Genomic DNA, 18,942 nt, shown 5'->3' with positions numbered 1-18,942 from the left:
CACTAATATTACACCGGCGGTACGTGCCGGACTCATCCATTGACCCGGTTCAGTCTACGGTGCAAGCCTGGGGTAGGCTGTTTGAAGCATGCGCCAATCAACATCCATACTACAAGTGGCTCCCCGCCTGGCGCTTCCCTGGGCTGGAACCCACACATGACATAGCCCTAAAACAGCACTGGGAGACTTTGGGATATCTTGCCCTAACTGACTTATACCCAGGTGGACAGTTCATAACACCTCAGACGTGGAAACCGGGCCACTCTGGGTCAGCAATGGAATGACTCCAATTCTACAGACTACGTTCTGCTTTCCGAAATGCTTGGCCCGACTTCCCCATTGAACCCCCGGATTCCCCTGGGATTGCATACATAGCCAATTCTGGCGGCGCCCGCGGTGTTGTGTCCCCTCTCTACAAACTCCTGCAGGCTGCTGCTCCACCCCAACCCTCTAGAGCCCGCGACAACTGGGTGACTGAATTGGGGTAGGAAATTACTGACCAGCTATGGGCAAAAATGTGCTCTCACACTAACAGAGTCTCCCTAAATTTCCGTTACCGCACCATACAGTACAAACTGTTGAACAGGCTGTACTACATCCCGCGCAGGATCTCTGAATTTGCGCAATCTGGCCCGCGACCCTGCCCTCGCTGCGGCGCGGGGGGCACGGACCACCTACACATGTTCTGGGATGGTCCTAGGCTGGCCACGTTTTGGGAAAAGGTACTGGAAACACTATTCGAAATGAATGACGCGGTTGTTGACCCTGACCCGATGGGAGTTCTATTTGGAGTGTGGCAGTCGGAAGGGGCTAAAACCATGGCTAAATTCCTGAATGTGAGCTGTATAATTGCCAAAAAATGCATTTTACAAAATTGGAAGCGTTCCTCCCCCCCCCTCATTTCAGAAATGGTTAAACTTACTTACTTAGTCCCGTAACTGTGAAGAAGAGTTTCTTAACACAATTCCTGCTCATTCCCGCCCCCGTAATATATGGTCCGCCTTCAACAGTTACCTAAATAGATTGGACGAACACTCTACTGTCGATAATTCCTCCCAGTCTCCCCCGTTGAGTGTTTAAATGTTCGATGTCCCATGTGGCTTCATCCAACACCTACGGATGTGCTATTTATTTTGTGTACCTTTATGCTCATTTCTGTATATATTGAAGTATTGGTTGTTCTGATGTCTGTGTACGCTGTATGCCTCTGCCAACAAAAATAAAAGTAAAAAAAAAAAAAAAAAAACAACACCGTACAGAAAAAAGAATACACAAGAACACTGAGTCAACTATTAGTGGCACCCCGCTACAAAAATACTAGAGTGTGGGGCAGTAGCTTTCGTGTCCTGGCCTCCAAACGTTGGAACTCCCTCCCCATCAATAAAAAAAGAGACATCTCTCTGGTTTCAAAAAATGGTTAAAAACCTGGTTATTTAACCAATACTAGTATAACGGTTATTTAACCTTTACTAGTATAATGCCCATATGTTGAATGCAATGCCCATCTGCTGTAAACAATGTTCACGAGAGTATTGTATGTTTCTTCTGATTGTAATGAACTTCTGTACTCTGTACAAATGTATGACCATTGCCAAAGCTGTCTGTAACCACGCCGTGATACCCAAGGGTCTGGGCGTGTAACAAATGAATGGATAAATAAATAAATAATAAAATAAATCTATGAATTCTAATCTTGAAACACTTTCTTTAATTGTAAATGTAATCCTTTGGGTTATTAGGTTCATGAAAGTAAAGAATTCTTCCAATTCTTGCCTGGTACCTGCCCAGATCCCAAAAATGTCATCTATATAACGTAGGTAACACTTTAGATGGTTCTTCCATTATTAGTAAAGATGTGTTCATGTTCCAAATACACCATATAAGTGTTACCATAGCTGGGCGCCATGGCTGCACCCATCGAAGTGCCAGGTATTTGAATATAATGGCGATCTTCAAACCTAAAGAAATTATTGTTCAATACAATTGTTAATAGTTTCAAGACAAAGGTCTATCGGCAGGACATTCAGAGGCTAACAAAAGTAGCCATTCAACTGCAGTAATACTGTCCTGGTGGTTGATGTTAGTGTATAGGCTAGTAACATCCATTGTAAATAGAATATCATTATCTGTTTGGAAGTGACAATCATTTATCCTAAGCAAAAAGTTGTTGGTATCTTTGAGCTATGACTGGGGTTTCTGGACTAAAGGTTGTAGTATGAGGTCAATATATTTAGCCAAAGGTTCCAGTAAGCTGTTAGTCGCTGCAATTATTGAGCGATTGGGGATTGGTCAGATTCTTGTGGATTTTGGGTAAAATATATAGAACAGTCATGATCGAGTAGTTGTTGGTTAAGTAAGCGTTGGTGTTGGAATTAATAAACTCATTGTTTTCAGCTTCATCAACCTCTCCCTGGATAAGTACTCTCACTTGTTCGGTAGGTTCACAATCAACCTGCATGATATTGGTGTCACTAAGTTGGTTTTTAATTTCCTGTTTATATTTTCTGAGAACCATAATTACCAGCACTCCACCTTTGTCAGCTTGTTTCTGTATTATGTCAGGATTGGTCCAGAGTTGTTTCAACACCTGTTGTTTCTGGTGATTAAATTTACCCCTATGATTCAACTTGAAATAAAAAAGAATTAAGATTGTGGAGTACATATCTCTTAAAAGTGTCTAATGTAGAATTCTGTACTGGTGGCATAAACGTACTTTTCGGACATAATTCTAAATATTCCACATCTTCTACACAATTTTCTTGTTCGAGTGTCTCAAAGAATAACTAAAGCTTCATATGCCTAAACAACCGGAAAAAATCAATGTTTTCCTTAAGAAGTGAGCTATTGTAATGTGGAACGAACGAAAGTCCTTTCTGTAGTGTCTTTCTCTGAAACTTGGTTAAATGAAGGGATGAAATATTCACAACTGAGTCTTCCAAGTCATCTGGTTTCCGGGGTTGCTTTGCTAGATTTGGTCTTAGTTGGTTGTCTCTTTGGTGGTAATATTGTTTCCAAGAGTATACTATGTCCAATTTATAGTCTAGGGTGTCTCTTCTAAATTTTCTTTTTTTTGACTCGATCTCCCTCTTGTAATTATCCAATTTTTGATTGATATCTTCCAATATTGATGTTAGTTCCTCTTTGGACAACATTGGTATAATCGAAGGTTTGAATTGTTCTATATCAGCTTCAATCGAGATTTAGCTAGTTCCTCTATGGGTAATAAAATAAGATTGAGTGAACATGTATTCAAGATCAATCTCCACCTTTTAACAAATTCAGGATGTCCTTTGCATAAAATTGCCGCCAAGTCCATTTTAAGCACTCTAGGTATTCGTTGGGCGCGGTGATAAGTGGCAAGAGTTGCAGCGTGTAAGCGTTGGCTGATTTCTCTCCTAATCAGGCGTTCAAGTTGATTGACAAGTTCCTCAGGTTTGTTTCTTTGTTGAAATTCCTCTCCTGTGGTCTTAATCAGATTAAAGATTCGAACAGCTTCAGAGAAAGCTAATGTCCCTGCTCTATTCGTTGTTAATGCTTTAATAAGTGAAAAGGACATCATATGATATACTCGAATCAATAAGTGAATGTGTGTGCTTCCCCCCTGTGTATAGCCAAAGTAACAGATGCAAAAGGGGGATTGGAGGGGCGCACAACAATTTCAAGATAACTGCAGTGAATTCAGTAGTTAAAAAAATAATTTCAGGTTCAACTGCCAAAGATGTCCTGGGCTAAACGGATAAAGCATAAAGCAAGGAATAAAAGAAACGTTGCCTGAAATCAATCAGGCAAATAGCAGTGCACTGCACAATGGGGGAAATCCCTAAATTAATATTTCAAGGAGGTAATCTTAACTCCATGAATAGTGCTCAATATGGTTTATTTAATTAATAAATGTGAACATTTAACAAAAAGGTAAACAAATTAAATTTGTTAAGCAAGCAGTCATTATGCATACTTCATAAACTGTACATACAAAGTGCCATAGTTCATGAAATATTAGAATACAAATTGTGTTAAACAGAAATATCGGCAATACTTTTTTTGCAATATAATTTTTCAGATACAGAAAATAAAGGCGTTTCATTAAAAGTAAAACAAGTGTAAGGAATGAATTTGAGTCCAATGATGCGATTTCTTTCAAGATTGGTCCTGAACTATGTGAAGTTCTGTTGAAAGGTACGCTGGAACTAAGCGTTTCAAGTCTGTGACTCTTTTTCAGGTGTGGGGGACTCTAAAAGGTTTCTAAGAATAAAAGAATAGAGTTCTAAATTCAATAACGTTTAATTGCAAATGAATTAGATTGATACTTGCCACAACTCCGTGTCTGAAAAGGAGATCATTACTGACCTTGCAATTATATATACGAGGTGCACTTCACTAAAGTTGAACATGTCCCAAGCTATGGGACGGCCATATAAGGGCTTGATATTCAAAGGTGTTATTTCCTGTCAGAAAGTGAAATGGAGGCAAACATGCGGTTAAGTTACATCTAGTAGTTTGCATCAGTATATAGAATGTTGTATTCCAATCACAACTCGCACGAAAATCAAAGGCACTTACTTGAATTAACGAGTAGGTCATAGACAGAGGTGATGTCTAGATGGGTGCAATGTTATCTGTCAATGCCTGAAATATAAGTAGACATGAAACTCACTAGTCTCTTATAAAAATGCTACTGCGGTCTTGATTGTGTCTCAAGTCAACTGTTCAGAAAGAGGGGTAAAACTAAGAACGGAGTCAACTGGCACAGTGCATGCTATTCATGCTATCGTTGACGTCACGACCGGGTGTGGGAATGGTTGCCATCGAGGGACATCGACTCAATGCTGCACAGCGCCCTCTGCCGCCGAAAAACTTCTGAGACTGCAAGCAGGATATCGGTATATGTGAGATGAGGAATCCGTGGGAGGAACATCCAGTGGAAAGAACATTACCAGGGTTAGGTAATTTGTTCTTCTGTGAGTTTCACACAACGTGACCATCCCAACTGCACTGTCGAGTCCTTTGGTCTGTAACAGAGCTTCCTTTCCTTGACCTCTTCTGCTAAGTGCTCTACCCACTTTTTCCATCATGGTGATTTGTATTACTTTAATGTATAGTGTTGGCAGCATTGTTCATGCTTAAAGTGCCTCTCCCTCAAGGAGAAATTGGAGGTGCAGGACTTACGTTATTTGATATTTGCATAACACCTACTGCCATTGTTATGGCTTTGAAGCGCTGCATTGGATGAACGCCCTTCGGAAGACTGTAATCTGTGCAAACATGTAAATGAAAGGAACAATACAATGCATGAAAACAGCAATTAGAATGAGGTGATTGGCAGACATGACTAGGTTAAATCATGAGGCACATATTGCTCAGGTGCAGGGAAGACTGCTATGTCAGTGACTACGTGACAGCTGGACCAATTATTTGTGGCACTCAGCTGTATTCTATGGGCTACAGTGCAAGAGCGGTCATGGGTATTATAAATAGCCTATCAATCCCTAGGGCAACTGTCTATAGTTGAGGGCTCTGCTATACTTTACATGCACAATGTCTGACATGCTGTCACATGAACATTATATTCACAATTGTCAGATAAGACAGTGATACAACCAGTGCATAGCCTCTTGTCTGTACCATCTCGTTATTGCAGTTAAAGTGTATTACATTGGATTCAAATGTGGTGGTGGTAATACATAGTCGCCTATAGAGAAAAATACTGACCGTGTCATCAGTGCCAACACCCATCTCCAGGTATACCAATCCTCTAGCGAAACAACGCTTGCTACCCACTCCCTTGACCCACCCACCTGAGTCGCCTGAATGTCCATTTCCCTGCCTGCAGGAATCCTTAGTGCCTGATCCTTGGAAGGTGACAATTCCAACAGAGTATTATGCTCCAGTTCCTGAAATACCCCTTGCAACACCACAAGTCTAACGCTAAGCACATAAAACAAAAACATAACGCAATCAACTTGCAAATTTGGCAGCCGCATCCATGACATATTGTAATGCATGTCCATTCATCGGTTGGACCCTCAGGTATGCTTAATAGAGAAATCCCAGTTTCAAATGGGGATATGTAGGAATGGCTAGAAGCCCCAAGAGTCAAGTAAATGTCTGCCGGTGGTGGATGTTGGGTGACCGACCGATGGGAGTGTTGGTTCTGGGAGTGGAGGGCCTGAAAGACAGTCAAGCAGGAGAGCAGCTGGGGCAGTGAGTGACAAGTGTGGGCTAGCGACCGCAGTGAATTGCAGAGTATGATGTGAAAGGAAGCCTGAAGTTGCTTAGATTCCTTTCAATCTGAATATTAGTGTGTGACAATGCAGTGCATACTGATGGATAATTTAGGGTATGCAGTCTCCCGAGCGGAGAGCAGACATGCAAACTGCTAATAACAATAAGCCATTACAGAGGAGGGAGTAATTGACATGGTCCTACCTTCTTGGTCCATAATAATGTGGTACATGTATGGTTGAAAGTGATGTGCCTCACTCTTGAGTTATGTTATGGTAATTTACACCACCATAGACCTTATGCATAGATGTGGTGTGCATAATGCTGATATGGCATTTCTCAGTTGAACCTTACTAAGAACGCTGGTGCTTCCGGTGTCATGCAGATAGGAGTGAGTGTGAAATACTGAGCACAAATCACAAGTACTCTAGGTGGTGGGGAAGGGGGGACGGCTGACCCCCCTGGAACTTTCCTAGTTCCCAGCACAACCCCAGCCTCACGCTCACACCCTTGAAACACTTGTGTATAGGCGCGTTACAAATACCATATCATATCATATCATATAATATCATTGGCCGTCCCCCCCGGCATCAAAATCTGCCTCCGCCCCTGAGTACGCTACAGCACAGAGACTTGTCGTCTAGGTGCTTTTGGAGCCCCGCGCATGTTTAGCAGTCAGCACAGGTAGGGGAGCCCATTGCTCGCCAGCCTGCCTATGGCCCCTGGCTACGCCTTGCTTCACCTTTAAAATTCATCCAGAACATCTTTTTGATTTGCATTTTTATAACCGTGCAGATTTTTGTCACTTCATGCTGTAAATAATCCGAAAGCCTCTGGCTTCAGAAATCTAGCACTGGCTCACATCTGCACGAATAAAACAGATTGATTGCGCCGCGTAAAAGATTCAGATTATGTGTCAACACTGTATGTGTTTATGGTACGGGGGGTGTAAGTGATGTGCTTGCTCGCCTCTCTGCCCCCCAGGGAAATCTGAAGCAGATTGCGCTGCCCCGCTGTGATGTATTCGCCACACATTAGTCTTGCTGAAGCTCGTATGATTACATGCTCCCAAAATGGCGGGTAATTTCATTATCGATCATGGGGTTTTAACGCGTGGAAGGAAGAGTGGTGGCCATGACAGGTCAGCTGCAGTCTCAGCTTAGCCCGGAAACAGATGTTACGGGCCCAGAAATCTCCTTTGATGACTGGCGCTCGGAAGGGCACAAGACCTGCGCAAAGGAGAGAGCTCTCATAAGACACAGAGGCGAATAAAACGGATTCACGCTGATCCGGGGCACCTTCCAGAGAGATCTGATTAAAACGATCTACCCGTCATGTATCACGCCAGTAATCTGCCAATAAAATCTGTATTGACCATTGGAAGGCATGCAGGGGTCCTCATATTTTGCAGTTATTTCTTGTCTTTATCTGAATATTGTAAATGAATAAAGCATTGAGTACAAGTAAAAAGCTTTCGGCAGAGTGATGTTCTTCTAACCATGTCCTTGTATTGCTCCCCACAGGGTCCGGCACCTGCCGCTTCAGCTACTCGGACCCCGATATCATTGTGTCCTACACGAAGAACAATACGGATGGCTGGAGTCAACTGGAGAAAATTCGGTGTGTGAGACTGCTCAGCCATTTCATGGCTTCCTGTTTCATTCTTTAATGGTGTATTGGTTAACTATTTTCTACAGGGAGAACATGTGCAATGTTTACGCTTAGTATATTTTAGGGTTTTGATTGCTATATTCTCAAAGAAAGCCAGGAAGTTTTGTTTTATTAGTTGAGAGCTACAATGCCGTTTGCAGAGTTTCAAGGTGCTGGATACCCTTCCGAACAAGAATGAAACAGAGTTTATATTGACAAAAACATTGAGCCTCATTACAAGTTGCCCGCTCTGGAAAAAATGCAGGGGAAAAAAAGCTGGTAATACTGGCACTAGCATGTTTTCCAGACTGGCGAAACACAAGTTTGCCAGTAGGGGCAGTGAACTACCGGCAGGCCTGACCTCCCGGGAGTTCAAGTCCCTACCAGCAAATAATTGCCAGAATCACCAGCACCGGTACTACCAGTGCTGGTAATTCCAGGAATCCCATCCCTTGATGAGACTCCATGGAATGGAAAGGGGAATTTAGGAACAGGAGGGTAAAGTGGGTGCACACCACAATTTACTGTAATTTCAGGAAATATTCTCAAAGAAGCCGAAAACATGGCATTTTAGGGAATGAGAAGGTGCAGAGGAGGAAAAGAGGGTCTTGGCATAAAACCCTATAGTAAACAAAGACAGAAGAGAGGACCCAAAGTAGGAGTCCTCCCGTCCCCTGCACACTCTCTAGACACGCTATAACAAGCGTGATTTTTTTTTTTAGAATTAGTGATAGGTATTACATTTAAGTATCATACAGTATTTTCAATTAGAATGTGGTTTACAAATGAACACAATCTTCCTTGTAAAAGGGAAAGAAACAAAATCATTTCCCATTTATTCATAAACAATGGTTGAAGCATAAAAAACAAAAGAAACACATCACAAAATTCATCATGATTGAAAATAGTCCATTGTTGGCTGACACGTTTCGAGGTTGATCCTCTTCTTCAAGAGCCTTTAAGGACTAAAATATGTACAAAACAAAAAGTGGACAAAGCAACAAAATATAGAGTTAGGCCTAACTTCAGCATGTAAGTCAATCATCTTCTATATAGTCTTAAACAGTCTAAAAATGCTCCAGCAGTGATCAATATGACAACTGAACATGGTGTCAACAAGGGAAAAATAATCACATATGAAGAGTCAAACAGTGTATTGGTGTTGGAATATTTAGTGCGAGATTGAATGGAACACACACCAAGAGTGGAATAGTGTGAGAAGATGTAAAATGGTAGATGGTCGTGTTCAAAAGCATATAAACAAGGTGTAAAAAGAACATGATAGTATACCGAGTATGAGGACAGAGTGAGATGATGAAAGAAATTGAAAGGGACCCAGTCCAAGGGGAATATACACAACAGTAATTAACAAAAATGATTTAAGGTCAGTTGAGAAAGAGGTAAAAAAGTGGAAGGGGGGTAACATACAGTTGTGGGTCTCAGTACCTCAGTGATGTAATAAGCAGACATGATGCTGCAAAAACAGCCGTCCTCATGGCGGTCACTTATCTAAGGTAGCAAAAGAATGTAGAAATTAGAAGTAGAAAATGTTTCGAAAAGAGGTAGAATGTTCAAAAAGTCTAAAATAAATGTAAAACACACAGGACGGAGATGACTAAGTAAATGTGTGTAAAAGGATATTAAAAAAAAACCTCTAAAAAATAGCAGGTACACATATGCTGGAAAGCGAAATACAGACAGTAATGAAAAAGTAACATTGTTTTACAGTAGGGGCCGTTTACACGGCGATCCACTATCTGTAGTGAAAGACAAAAAAGAGACCGAAAACCGAATCTATGAATAAACTAGTGGTGGAAGCCAGAGATGTCAGGGTATTATTCACAGTGTATCAATATAGATACGGAGAGGCTATGGGCAAGTATATAGGTATACTCACAAGTAACACCAGAGTCATACTGGAAAGAAATGATGATGTTAGAGTTCGGCGAACAAGGTGTTCTTAAAGATCTAACAGCATTCGTGGAAAGGGTGCTGATGTAGAGAGTGGATCCTGTTTGTAAATAAATAGAGCATATGCTTGAGCGATCTACAATGGAGCAGGTTCTCATCCGAGGACGAGATGTGGCATATGGTACTGTGGGGACGAGATACAGGGCGTCCACTTACCTCATGTATTGGGAAAGCTGTAACTCGCAGAGCCGTACGCGTCCTGCAGAGAAGTCTGTATCCATGGCAACCCAGGATAATCAGGGGAATGGAGGCCCTCTAGTGTTGGCTATAATGTAAGTGTGGCCATGTTATGAAAGGAGAAATTAGTTGGCGGACTAACTGTGGTGGAGATAGACGTAGAGGCGGCCATCTTGAACAATGATTATATAGGATCTAATGATGACGAACTATCATTGTTACTTAATAAATAAATATAAATCGGATCGGTGGATGAATGGAAAATATCTGATATAGATCAAAATGTTAATCCTGTAATCTGGTTTAGAAAAAAATAGGTTGTGTTATTAATATAAGTAGCGTCAGCCATCTTAAAAGGTTCCATATGTTAAGAGAACTGACTGTTAATGGTGAAAAAATGAGTGAAATGGAAAGAAAAGAATAATGAGGTTGAATTGACATGGCAATTCAAGGATGTAGGAATATATCTAGAACTCTGGCTGTTACATAATGTAACCGTGATAAACATATTGATTCGGAATTGTAAGCATATAAGTTAATGTGATTAAGGATATCCCATTGTGTTGACATCATGATTCAAGACAATCTTGATTGTGTCCACATTTCTCTACAAAAATGTTGTGGCACTGGTTACAGATAAAAGACAATTTGTATGAACTCTGTTATGATGGTAAAAATAAATACTGCAAGAAATAGATGCATGATGGAAAAAAACACAGATAAATGAATGAATACATCAAAAAATCCTCGTACTGGGTACATACTTCAGGTAATCATAAGAGGTACCTATATTCCTGTAGGTGATTACCAGTTGAATCAGAGGACAAAATGTGGCATTTCCAGACAGAGTGGAACCATAAGTACAGTGTAATCTAATGGTCAGGCATAGTATATCCGGTAAGGAAACTTTGGAGAGAGTATACTCCTAAATATCATAAGTGTTTCGCCAATTTACATTAGGTCCATAGTCTCACTCAAATCGCATAAATTCAGTAATGTCAGACAATCATGGATGAACTGTAAACTTGGTTGTAAGCTTGCATGTAGAGGATAATATTCAAGTATTTGATTCACGGAAGTAATATCTTCTTGGGGTCCCTGATATGAAAGGGTATCTATAATCACTGGCAAAGTCTGGGTAAGGGATTTGTATAGCTGTATGAATTAGTACAAGGATTCTTCCTCGTTGAGGCCAATTGGATGTTTTGTTTCCAGTAAGTATATCCAATATTTTTCTCTCTGTGCAAGGAGCATTGTGTAGTTACCACCTCTCTGTGGTCTTTTGACTACTTCGATAACTTGGAATCTCAATTGGGCAATGTTATGTCTAAATTCCATAAAGTGTCTGGCCACTGGTGATTTTTGATTCTTACATCGAATAGTTGATTTGTGTTCAGAGATTCGTTCTTTCAGGGGTCTGGTAGTCTGACCAATATAGAGTTTACTGCAAGGGCATTTCAATGTGTATATTACGCCTGCGGACAAGCAGGTTGCAAAGTGTTTGATTTTGATTTTTCTGCCTGTTTGTGGATGAGAAATGGTGTCACCTTTGATCACATTATTGCAATTAATGCAGTTTAGGCAGGGCAAAGTACCCATCTTTTTGGTTTGTAACAGCTGTTGTTTCTCTTTTGTGGGTCTTTCTGCCTTCACAAGTCTGTCTCTAAGGTTGCGACCTCTTTTGAATGCCATCATAGGTGTTTTTGGAAAGAGTTCCTTCAGGTGTTGATCATTATGGAGTATTTTCCAGTGCTTTCGGATCGATTTACTGATCTGAAAATTTTGTCCTGAAAACTTAGAAATGTACAATAAAGGAGTTGTCTTGTCTTTAACTTTAGGTATCAAAAGGTGTTCTTGTGTTAGCTGGTTGGATCTTCTACTAACTTCTTGTAGTAGATTATCTGGATATCATCTCCTTTCAAACCGGTCAATGAGTTGGGAGCACTCCATGTCTAGACCTGCTGGGTCCAAGATGATTCTCTTTAGCCTGAGTATCTGACTGTATGGGAGGCTTTTCAGCATCGGTTTAGGGTGAAAGCTTGTAAAATGTAACAAATTATTGGCATCTGTTGGTTTGTGGTAGATTGTGGTAACGATGTTTCCTTCGTGGATGTTCTATTTGACATCTAAGAAGTGTAGATACGGTTCACTGATCTCCATTGTAAATTTAATCTTGGAATGTACCATGTTCATGTAGAGCAAGATGAGATCTAATTCAGCTCTTGTGCCATACCAAATACCAAATATGTCGTCTATAAAGCGTTTCCATAAAAGGATTTTTGGAGACCACGTTAAGTTGTTCAAAACATGATCTAGTTCAAACTTATACATATAAGTGTTTGCGTAGAAAGGGGCCATTGCTGAGCCCATAGATGTTCCTGATATTTGATTGTAACATTTGCCTTGAAAACGAAAGTAGCTGTTTTGTAGAAAAAAGCTCAACAATTCTATAACAAATTCTGGATCACCTCTTATTTTGGCAGAGTTAGAGAGAAGCCATGTAACGGCATTAATACCCTCATCATGGGGTATGGAGGTGTAAAAGACTACACACATCCATACTAAAGAGGAAACAATCATGTCCTATTGCTGAGATTTCTTTGAGGGAATTCAGGAAATCAGTCGTATCTTTTAGGTACCTAGGGATTTTTGAATGAGAGGTTGTAACAATCGATCCACGTAGATAGCTAGCGGGTCAAAAATGCTCTCTGTTCCTGCAACTATGGGCCTGAGAGGTGGGTTATGGTTGTCTTTGTGGATTTTGGGAAGGCCATAGAACACAGGTTTTATAGGGTGTTTGTGGAATGGGAATGGGAATTTACCAATTTCTCCAGCATTGGATCTTTCATGGATTCACATGCTTAGAATATTCCACGTCGACAGACTGGGAACCCTCGGTAAGCTTATAAAGCCTTTTCCCGTAGGAAAACGTTCGACACTTTTGTGTCCTATCTACGTCGTTTTGGGCCGCGCACGCACGCCCCACTAGGACGTAGTGGTATAAATGCCCCGCCCCCGCGGCTCCCTTCAGATTTCAACCGTCTCCAAAGTGGGAACACCTTGTGTATTTTCTACTTGGTTAGGTTATGCTGCTGCGTTTTTTTCTCCTAATGTCGGGGAAAGCACTGTTCCGCCCGTGCGCTAGGTGCGGACTAAAGAAGGTCTACGAGGGGGACGGACATATGGACTGCATTTACTGTCTGCACCCTCATCACTCGGCTGACAAGTGTGACATATGTAAGGGCTTCTCTCAGAAGACTCTTAAGGATCGGAATCGCAGACTTGTCGCATGGTTGAACGACGGAGCAGGGGCATACCCGCCTTCGGAAGTGGGCTCCACACGCAGCGCGGCCTCGGTGTCAAAATCTTCAGGGGCCCCGCGCCGCTCATCGTCATCGGAACCCCCGGTAAAGAAATCGCGACCGGTGGACAAGGAATCGTTGGTAGGCCATTCCAGGGACTCTTCTTAGAAGAAGGCCTCTTCGTCCTCATCTTCAGCGAGGAAAGACAAAGAAAAATCTAAATCTTCCTCCGGAGATCGTCATAGATCGACCTTGAGTCGAGAGACAGAGGGGCATCGGGGAATTCCAGATTTTCATCGAGGGACCGACCCTTCGGTAGGCCAGCATATTCCTCTCAGGGATACAGGCGAGCGTCGCAAGCGGCTAAACGTCGCCGCGACTACCAGGCCCCCAAGAAGAGAGCAGGTTACTCATCGTCGACAAGGGATAAACAGAGTAAGGACCAGCAATGACGGGCATCGGAACATTCTGGGGGGCAGAGTATCATGTTACATCAACGAATGGGAGCTGATAACAACAGATCAATGGGTGTTGGACACTGTAAAATACGGTCATTCCCTGCAATTCAAGAGCAACCCTCCGCATATTCCACCGGCGTGTATAGCTCAATCCCATCTGAGCGTGTTGCTGCAGGAAGTAGCACTTATGCTACAAAAAGGGGCTATAGAACTGGTCCCGTCGTCACAAAGGGGTCAAGGGGTTTATTCCCGATACTTTGTGGTGAAAAAGCCAAATGGAAAGTGGCGTCCCATCCTAGAACTAAACAAGTCGCTGAAAAACACAAAGTTCAAGATGCTCACGCTCCAGGAGGTGATCAGGTCAGTTCCAGAAGGGGATTTTCTGGCGTCTCTGGACCTGCAGGACGCGTACTTCCACATACCGATGTGTCGGCGACACAAGAAGTACCTAAGGTTTGTGGTAGGGCGGACTCACTACCAGTTCACAGTTCTTCCCTTTGGACTGAAATCTTCCCCCAGAACATTCACAAAATGCCTGGCTCTGGTGGCAGCCTGACTGAGAAGGCAAGGCCACCATGTATACCCGTATCTCGACGACTGGTTGGTGAGGGGGTCCTCCCCGGCGTCGACGCACAGGAGTCTACAGGACACCATGAGCCTCTTGCAACGATTGGGGTTTGCGATAAACTTCGAAAAATCCTCGCTAACGCTGTCCAAAAGCTTGGTGTTTCTGGGTGCACAGTTCGAGACCCAGTTGGGGTTAGTCAGACCATCCCTCGACAGGATCACCAGGCTCAGTCGATTGGCAAGTCAGTTAAAAATCAATTCCAGGCTGTCGGTGAGAAAATATACATCAATCCTGGGAGCTATGGCGTCCTGCATTCCTCTGGTGCCCAACTGCCGCCTTTTCATGAGGCCAGTGCAACAGTTTTTGGCGGACCGTTGGACGCAGGCTCAGGGCCTCTGGTCAGACAGGCTGACCGTCGACGACGACGAGCTCCTATCAACTCTTCGGTGGTGGAAGAGAGTTCAGAATATTTCCAAAGGGGTACCCCTACAAGAGCCGGAGTTCCGATTCACTGTGGTGACGGACGCGTCCCTAACTGGCTGGGGAACGCACATGGACACTCTGCAGACACAAGGCAGTTGGTCTCAGAAGGAATCTCTCCTGCACATCAACGTTCTGGAATTGAGAGCGGTGCGCTGGGCCCTGAGGGCATTCCTGCCTCACATCAAGGGATCCACAGTGAGAGTTCTGACGGACAACACCACGGCAATGTTTTACTTAAGGAAGCAAGGCGGCACGCGATCCAGAACACTCCATCGAGGCTCAGAAAATGTGGCACTGGGCTCTAAAACACGATATATCCATAGTAGCTCATCACCTGCCAGGAGTGAGGAACGAGCAGGCGGACTCGCTCAGCAGAAATATGGACCAGATTCACGAGTGGGAAATAGACACGGATCAATTGTCGAAGGTTTTCGAAAAATGGGGGCGACCTCAGCTGGATCTCTTCGCCACGAAGGCGAACAAAAAGTGCGAGATGTACGCCAGCAGGTGGCCACAGGAAGATTCGTGGGAGAAGCGTTTTCCTTCCCGTGGACGGGCAAGTTCCTCTACGCCTTCGCTCCGTTCCCTCTGATACGGAGAACTCTGCAGTGGATACGCAGGTACAGGTGCCGAGTCATCTTGATAGCACCGTGTTGGCCGAGGCAACCATGGTTTTCCGACCTGCTTCATCTGTCAGCGGATCGCCCGATAACGTTCCCAAAGGTGCCCAACCTCTTGTCCCGGGACGAAGGAACGGTGTGGCATCACAACCCGAGCAGCCTCAACCTCACAGCTTGGCTACTGACTTTTCAGAATTTGGTGCCTTGAACATTCCCTCGGACTGTCGGAAGATATTACAGGCTGCGCGTGCCCCGTCCACCAACAAGTCTTACAGGTGTAAGTGGAGGAGGTTCTGTACGTGGTGCCAAGGACAGGGAGGAGTGGAACCTCTGAGGGTTACTCCGGAACAGATTCTCCCGTATCTACTACATTTGGCGAAGAGTGGTTTGTCTTTTTCATCACTAAAGGTTCATCTGGCGGCCATCTCTAGGTTTACAAGAGGGAGGAAATCCACGCCCTTGTTTAGAGACAGGTTAGTGAAACACTTCATGAGAGGTTTATTCCGGACGTTTTCCCCGGTTAAGCGGTTTCCACCGACGTGGAGCCTTAACATGGTACTTGCAGGGTTAATGAAACCACCCTTTGAGCCGATGGCCACATCGTCAATGAAGTTTTTATCATGGAAAGTGTCTTTTCTAATAGCCATAACATCGGCTAGACGGATCTCAGAGTTACAGGCATTGGTCATAGACCCTCCATATCTCAGATTTTTCAAAGACAGAGTGATCTTGTCAACGAGTCCTCGTTTCATCCCAAAAGTTCCTACGACTTATCATAAACATTCATCCATTGTCCTGCCCACCTTCTTCGCGACTCCCTCATCAGCTTCGGAAAAGGTCTTGCATACCCTGGATGTCAAGAGAGCTCTAAAATTTTACCTTCATCGAACTCAACAACTTCGATCTACGCAGCAATCCTTCGTTGCATATGGGCCTTAGGCATAGGGGAAGGCAATTTAAAAACAAGGACTGGCCCGATGGGTCTCGTCGACGATTGCCTTCTGTCACTCAAAAGTGGGAAAACCGCTACAAGGACGTCCGAGAGCTCACTCGACCAGGGCGACTTCGTCGTCGACGGCGTTGTGGGCGGGGCTTCCACTGACAGACATTTGCAGGGCGGCAGCATGGTCAGTGCCCCATACATTCACCCGCCACTTCTGCCTCGAACGACAGCATGCGGACGAGATACAAATGGGACGAGCAGTCTTGCAACATCTTTTTCAATAAGGTAAGCCCTTTCTCTTTGAGGAGGGTCTATGCTGGTTTGGATATGTATTTGGATATGCATATATATATATATATATATATATATGTACGAATATACGCATGGAGGTAAACGCGTGTATTTTATGTATGCTTTTTTGGCTTAAATAAATGTTACTCGATGCAGTACTGTGGCATGTTGTTAGTTTCTAATCTTATGTGATTATAATTCGCCTTTTGCAGAATGGGGTGGGTGCTGGGTCCCGGACGCGGCCCCCTTGTGCCTTCGGGCAGAGCCGACCCCGGACTCGGTCGTCTCCGCGGCGGCCAGGAAGAAAGCGGGGGGGGCTTCGGCCTCTACGTCAACCTCCCCCCCCGGACGGCGAGGGAAAGAAATTGGACACCATGGGACGCAGAGTCATCTCATCGGCAGCGACGATTAAGGCTGCCAACGCCTTGGCTATCGTAGCCCGCTATAACAGGGAGTTGTGGTACAAGATCGCCCCCCTGCTGGACTTCCTACCGGGCGACAAGAGGGCGGAGGCCCTAGAGATCTTGCAGGAAGGAGAAGTGGCGTCGGACCACGCCATTACGATAGCGACGGACATCGCTGACACTAGATTTTGCCAGTTGGGCAACGGCGTGTGCCTTAGATGGCGTGGATGGCTCAAGGCAACGGACTTCCGGCAGGACGTGCAGACCAGAGTTTTGGACATGCCGTTCGACGGGAGCAACCTGTTTGGGAAAACAGTGGACGATTCCCTACAAGCCATCAAGACGGACACAGAGACGGCACGGGCTCTTGGTGTTCTCCAGCAACGACGGCCACCCTTTCGGAGCACCGGAGGCAAGCAGGGTGCCTCCAAAGGTTCCGGCGGCAGATATTCCACCTACCGTCAAGCGGCCCGTTCGTCGTCACAGGAAGCCTACAGGGGACGAGGCAAGTCGGGCGGACCCCGCCGTCGTCGCCAGAGAGGACAAGGTGGCAAAGCCTCGTCGAAGCAGGACTGAACCGGCCGTGGGGTCGGGCCCCCACCGAAGCATCCCGGTGGGAGGCCGGCTGGCGAACTTCGTCAGCGTGTGGGAGTCCATCTCCACCGACCGTTGGGTGCTGGACGCCCTGGCCCAGGGTCACGCGCTCGAGTTTCTAAAGAAGTGCCCGCGCGTCCCCCCCGTGGCCAGGAAGGAACATCACGTCCCTCAACTTCTCTTGGAGGTTAAGGTGATGCTCAAGAAAGGCGCCATCGAGCTCGTCCCAAAGAGGCTTCGGGGCTCGGGAGTTTACTCAAGATGCTTCCTAGTGAAGAAGAAGACAGGAGGATGGCGTCCCATCCTGGACCTACGACGACTGAACAAATTCATCAAGGCACAGAAGTTCCGGATGGTCACCCTCCAGCACGTCCTGGGTCAGCTGGAGGAGGGCGATTTCCTGTCGTCGTTGGATTGGAGGATGCTTACTTCCATATCCCCATCCTAAAGGGACACCGAAAGTTTCTCAGATTCGTGGTCCAAGGGCGTCACTACCAGTTCAGAGCCCTTCCCTTCGGATTGAGGTCGGCACCCAGGGTGTTCACCAAGTGCCTCGCACCGGTGGCGGCGCGGCTGCGCCTGGAGGGGATCCACGTCTACCCCTACCTGGACGACTGGCTCATCCGAGCAAAGACAAGGGAGCTCGCCGCGGAGCACACGGCGAGGACCGTCCAAGTACTCACGGACCTGGGATTCTCCATAAACTACGCCAAGTCCAACCTGGTGCCCGCGCAAGACGCACTGTTTATGGGAGCGAAACTCGACACAGTGACGCTTCTGGCCTCTCCGTCGGAGGAAAGGACGAGGGCCATCTTGGGCAAGGTGCAGCGGATGCTGGTTGCGGACGCGGCCAGGGTGAGGTCCATCAAATCCCTCCTCGGAATGATGTCTTCTTGCATTTCTCTCATCCGCCTGTGCAGGCTTCGGATGCGCCCATAACAGGAGTTCCTGGACGCTCGCTGGATCCAGACGACGGGCAGCTTCGAGGACAGGATCACACTCGACGAGAGCTTCCGACGAGCGATCCGGTGGTGGGGCACCCGCGCGCATCTGACGGCGGGCATGGACTTCCAGACCCCGGGCCACCAGAAGACAGTGACCACGGATGCCTCCCTGGAAGGGTGGGGAGCACACACCGAAAATCTGCACGCGAGAGGCCTTTGGCTGCCGACGGAGAAGTCCCTCCATATCAACGTCCTGGAGCACCGTGCAGTGTTTTGGGCCCTCAGTCCTTTCTTCCGTCCCTCAAGGGCAAGGTG

The 18,942-nt window shown here is 45.2% G+C and overlaps 1 protein-coding gene across 2 annotated transcripts in view; it reads left to right on the top strand.

The window, feature by feature from the left end:
- The window catches only part of RELN (reelin), a 2,335,047-nt gene that overhangs the window by 1,102,317 nt on the left and 1,213,788 nt on the right, over positions 1-18,942 (top strand). For both annotated transcript variants that reach the window (XM_069628072.1, XM_069628071.1), the window contains exon 9: positions 7,746-7,842. In XM_069628072.1, the coding sequence (XP_069484173.1) occupies positions 7,746-7,842 (97 nt within the window). The remainder of the gene's footprint in view (positions 1-7,745; positions 7,843-18,942) is intronic.

This window comes from Ambystoma mexicanum, chromosome 12, assembly GCF_040938575.1.
Source record: "Ambystoma mexicanum isolate Mex_15411 chromosome 12, UKY_AmexF1_1, whole genome shotgun sequence".
Lineage (NCBI taxonomy): Eukaryota > Metazoa > Chordata > Amphibia > Caudata > Ambystomatidae > Ambystoma > Ambystoma mexicanum.
This window is presented reverse-complemented; position numbering and strand designations above follow the sequence as displayed.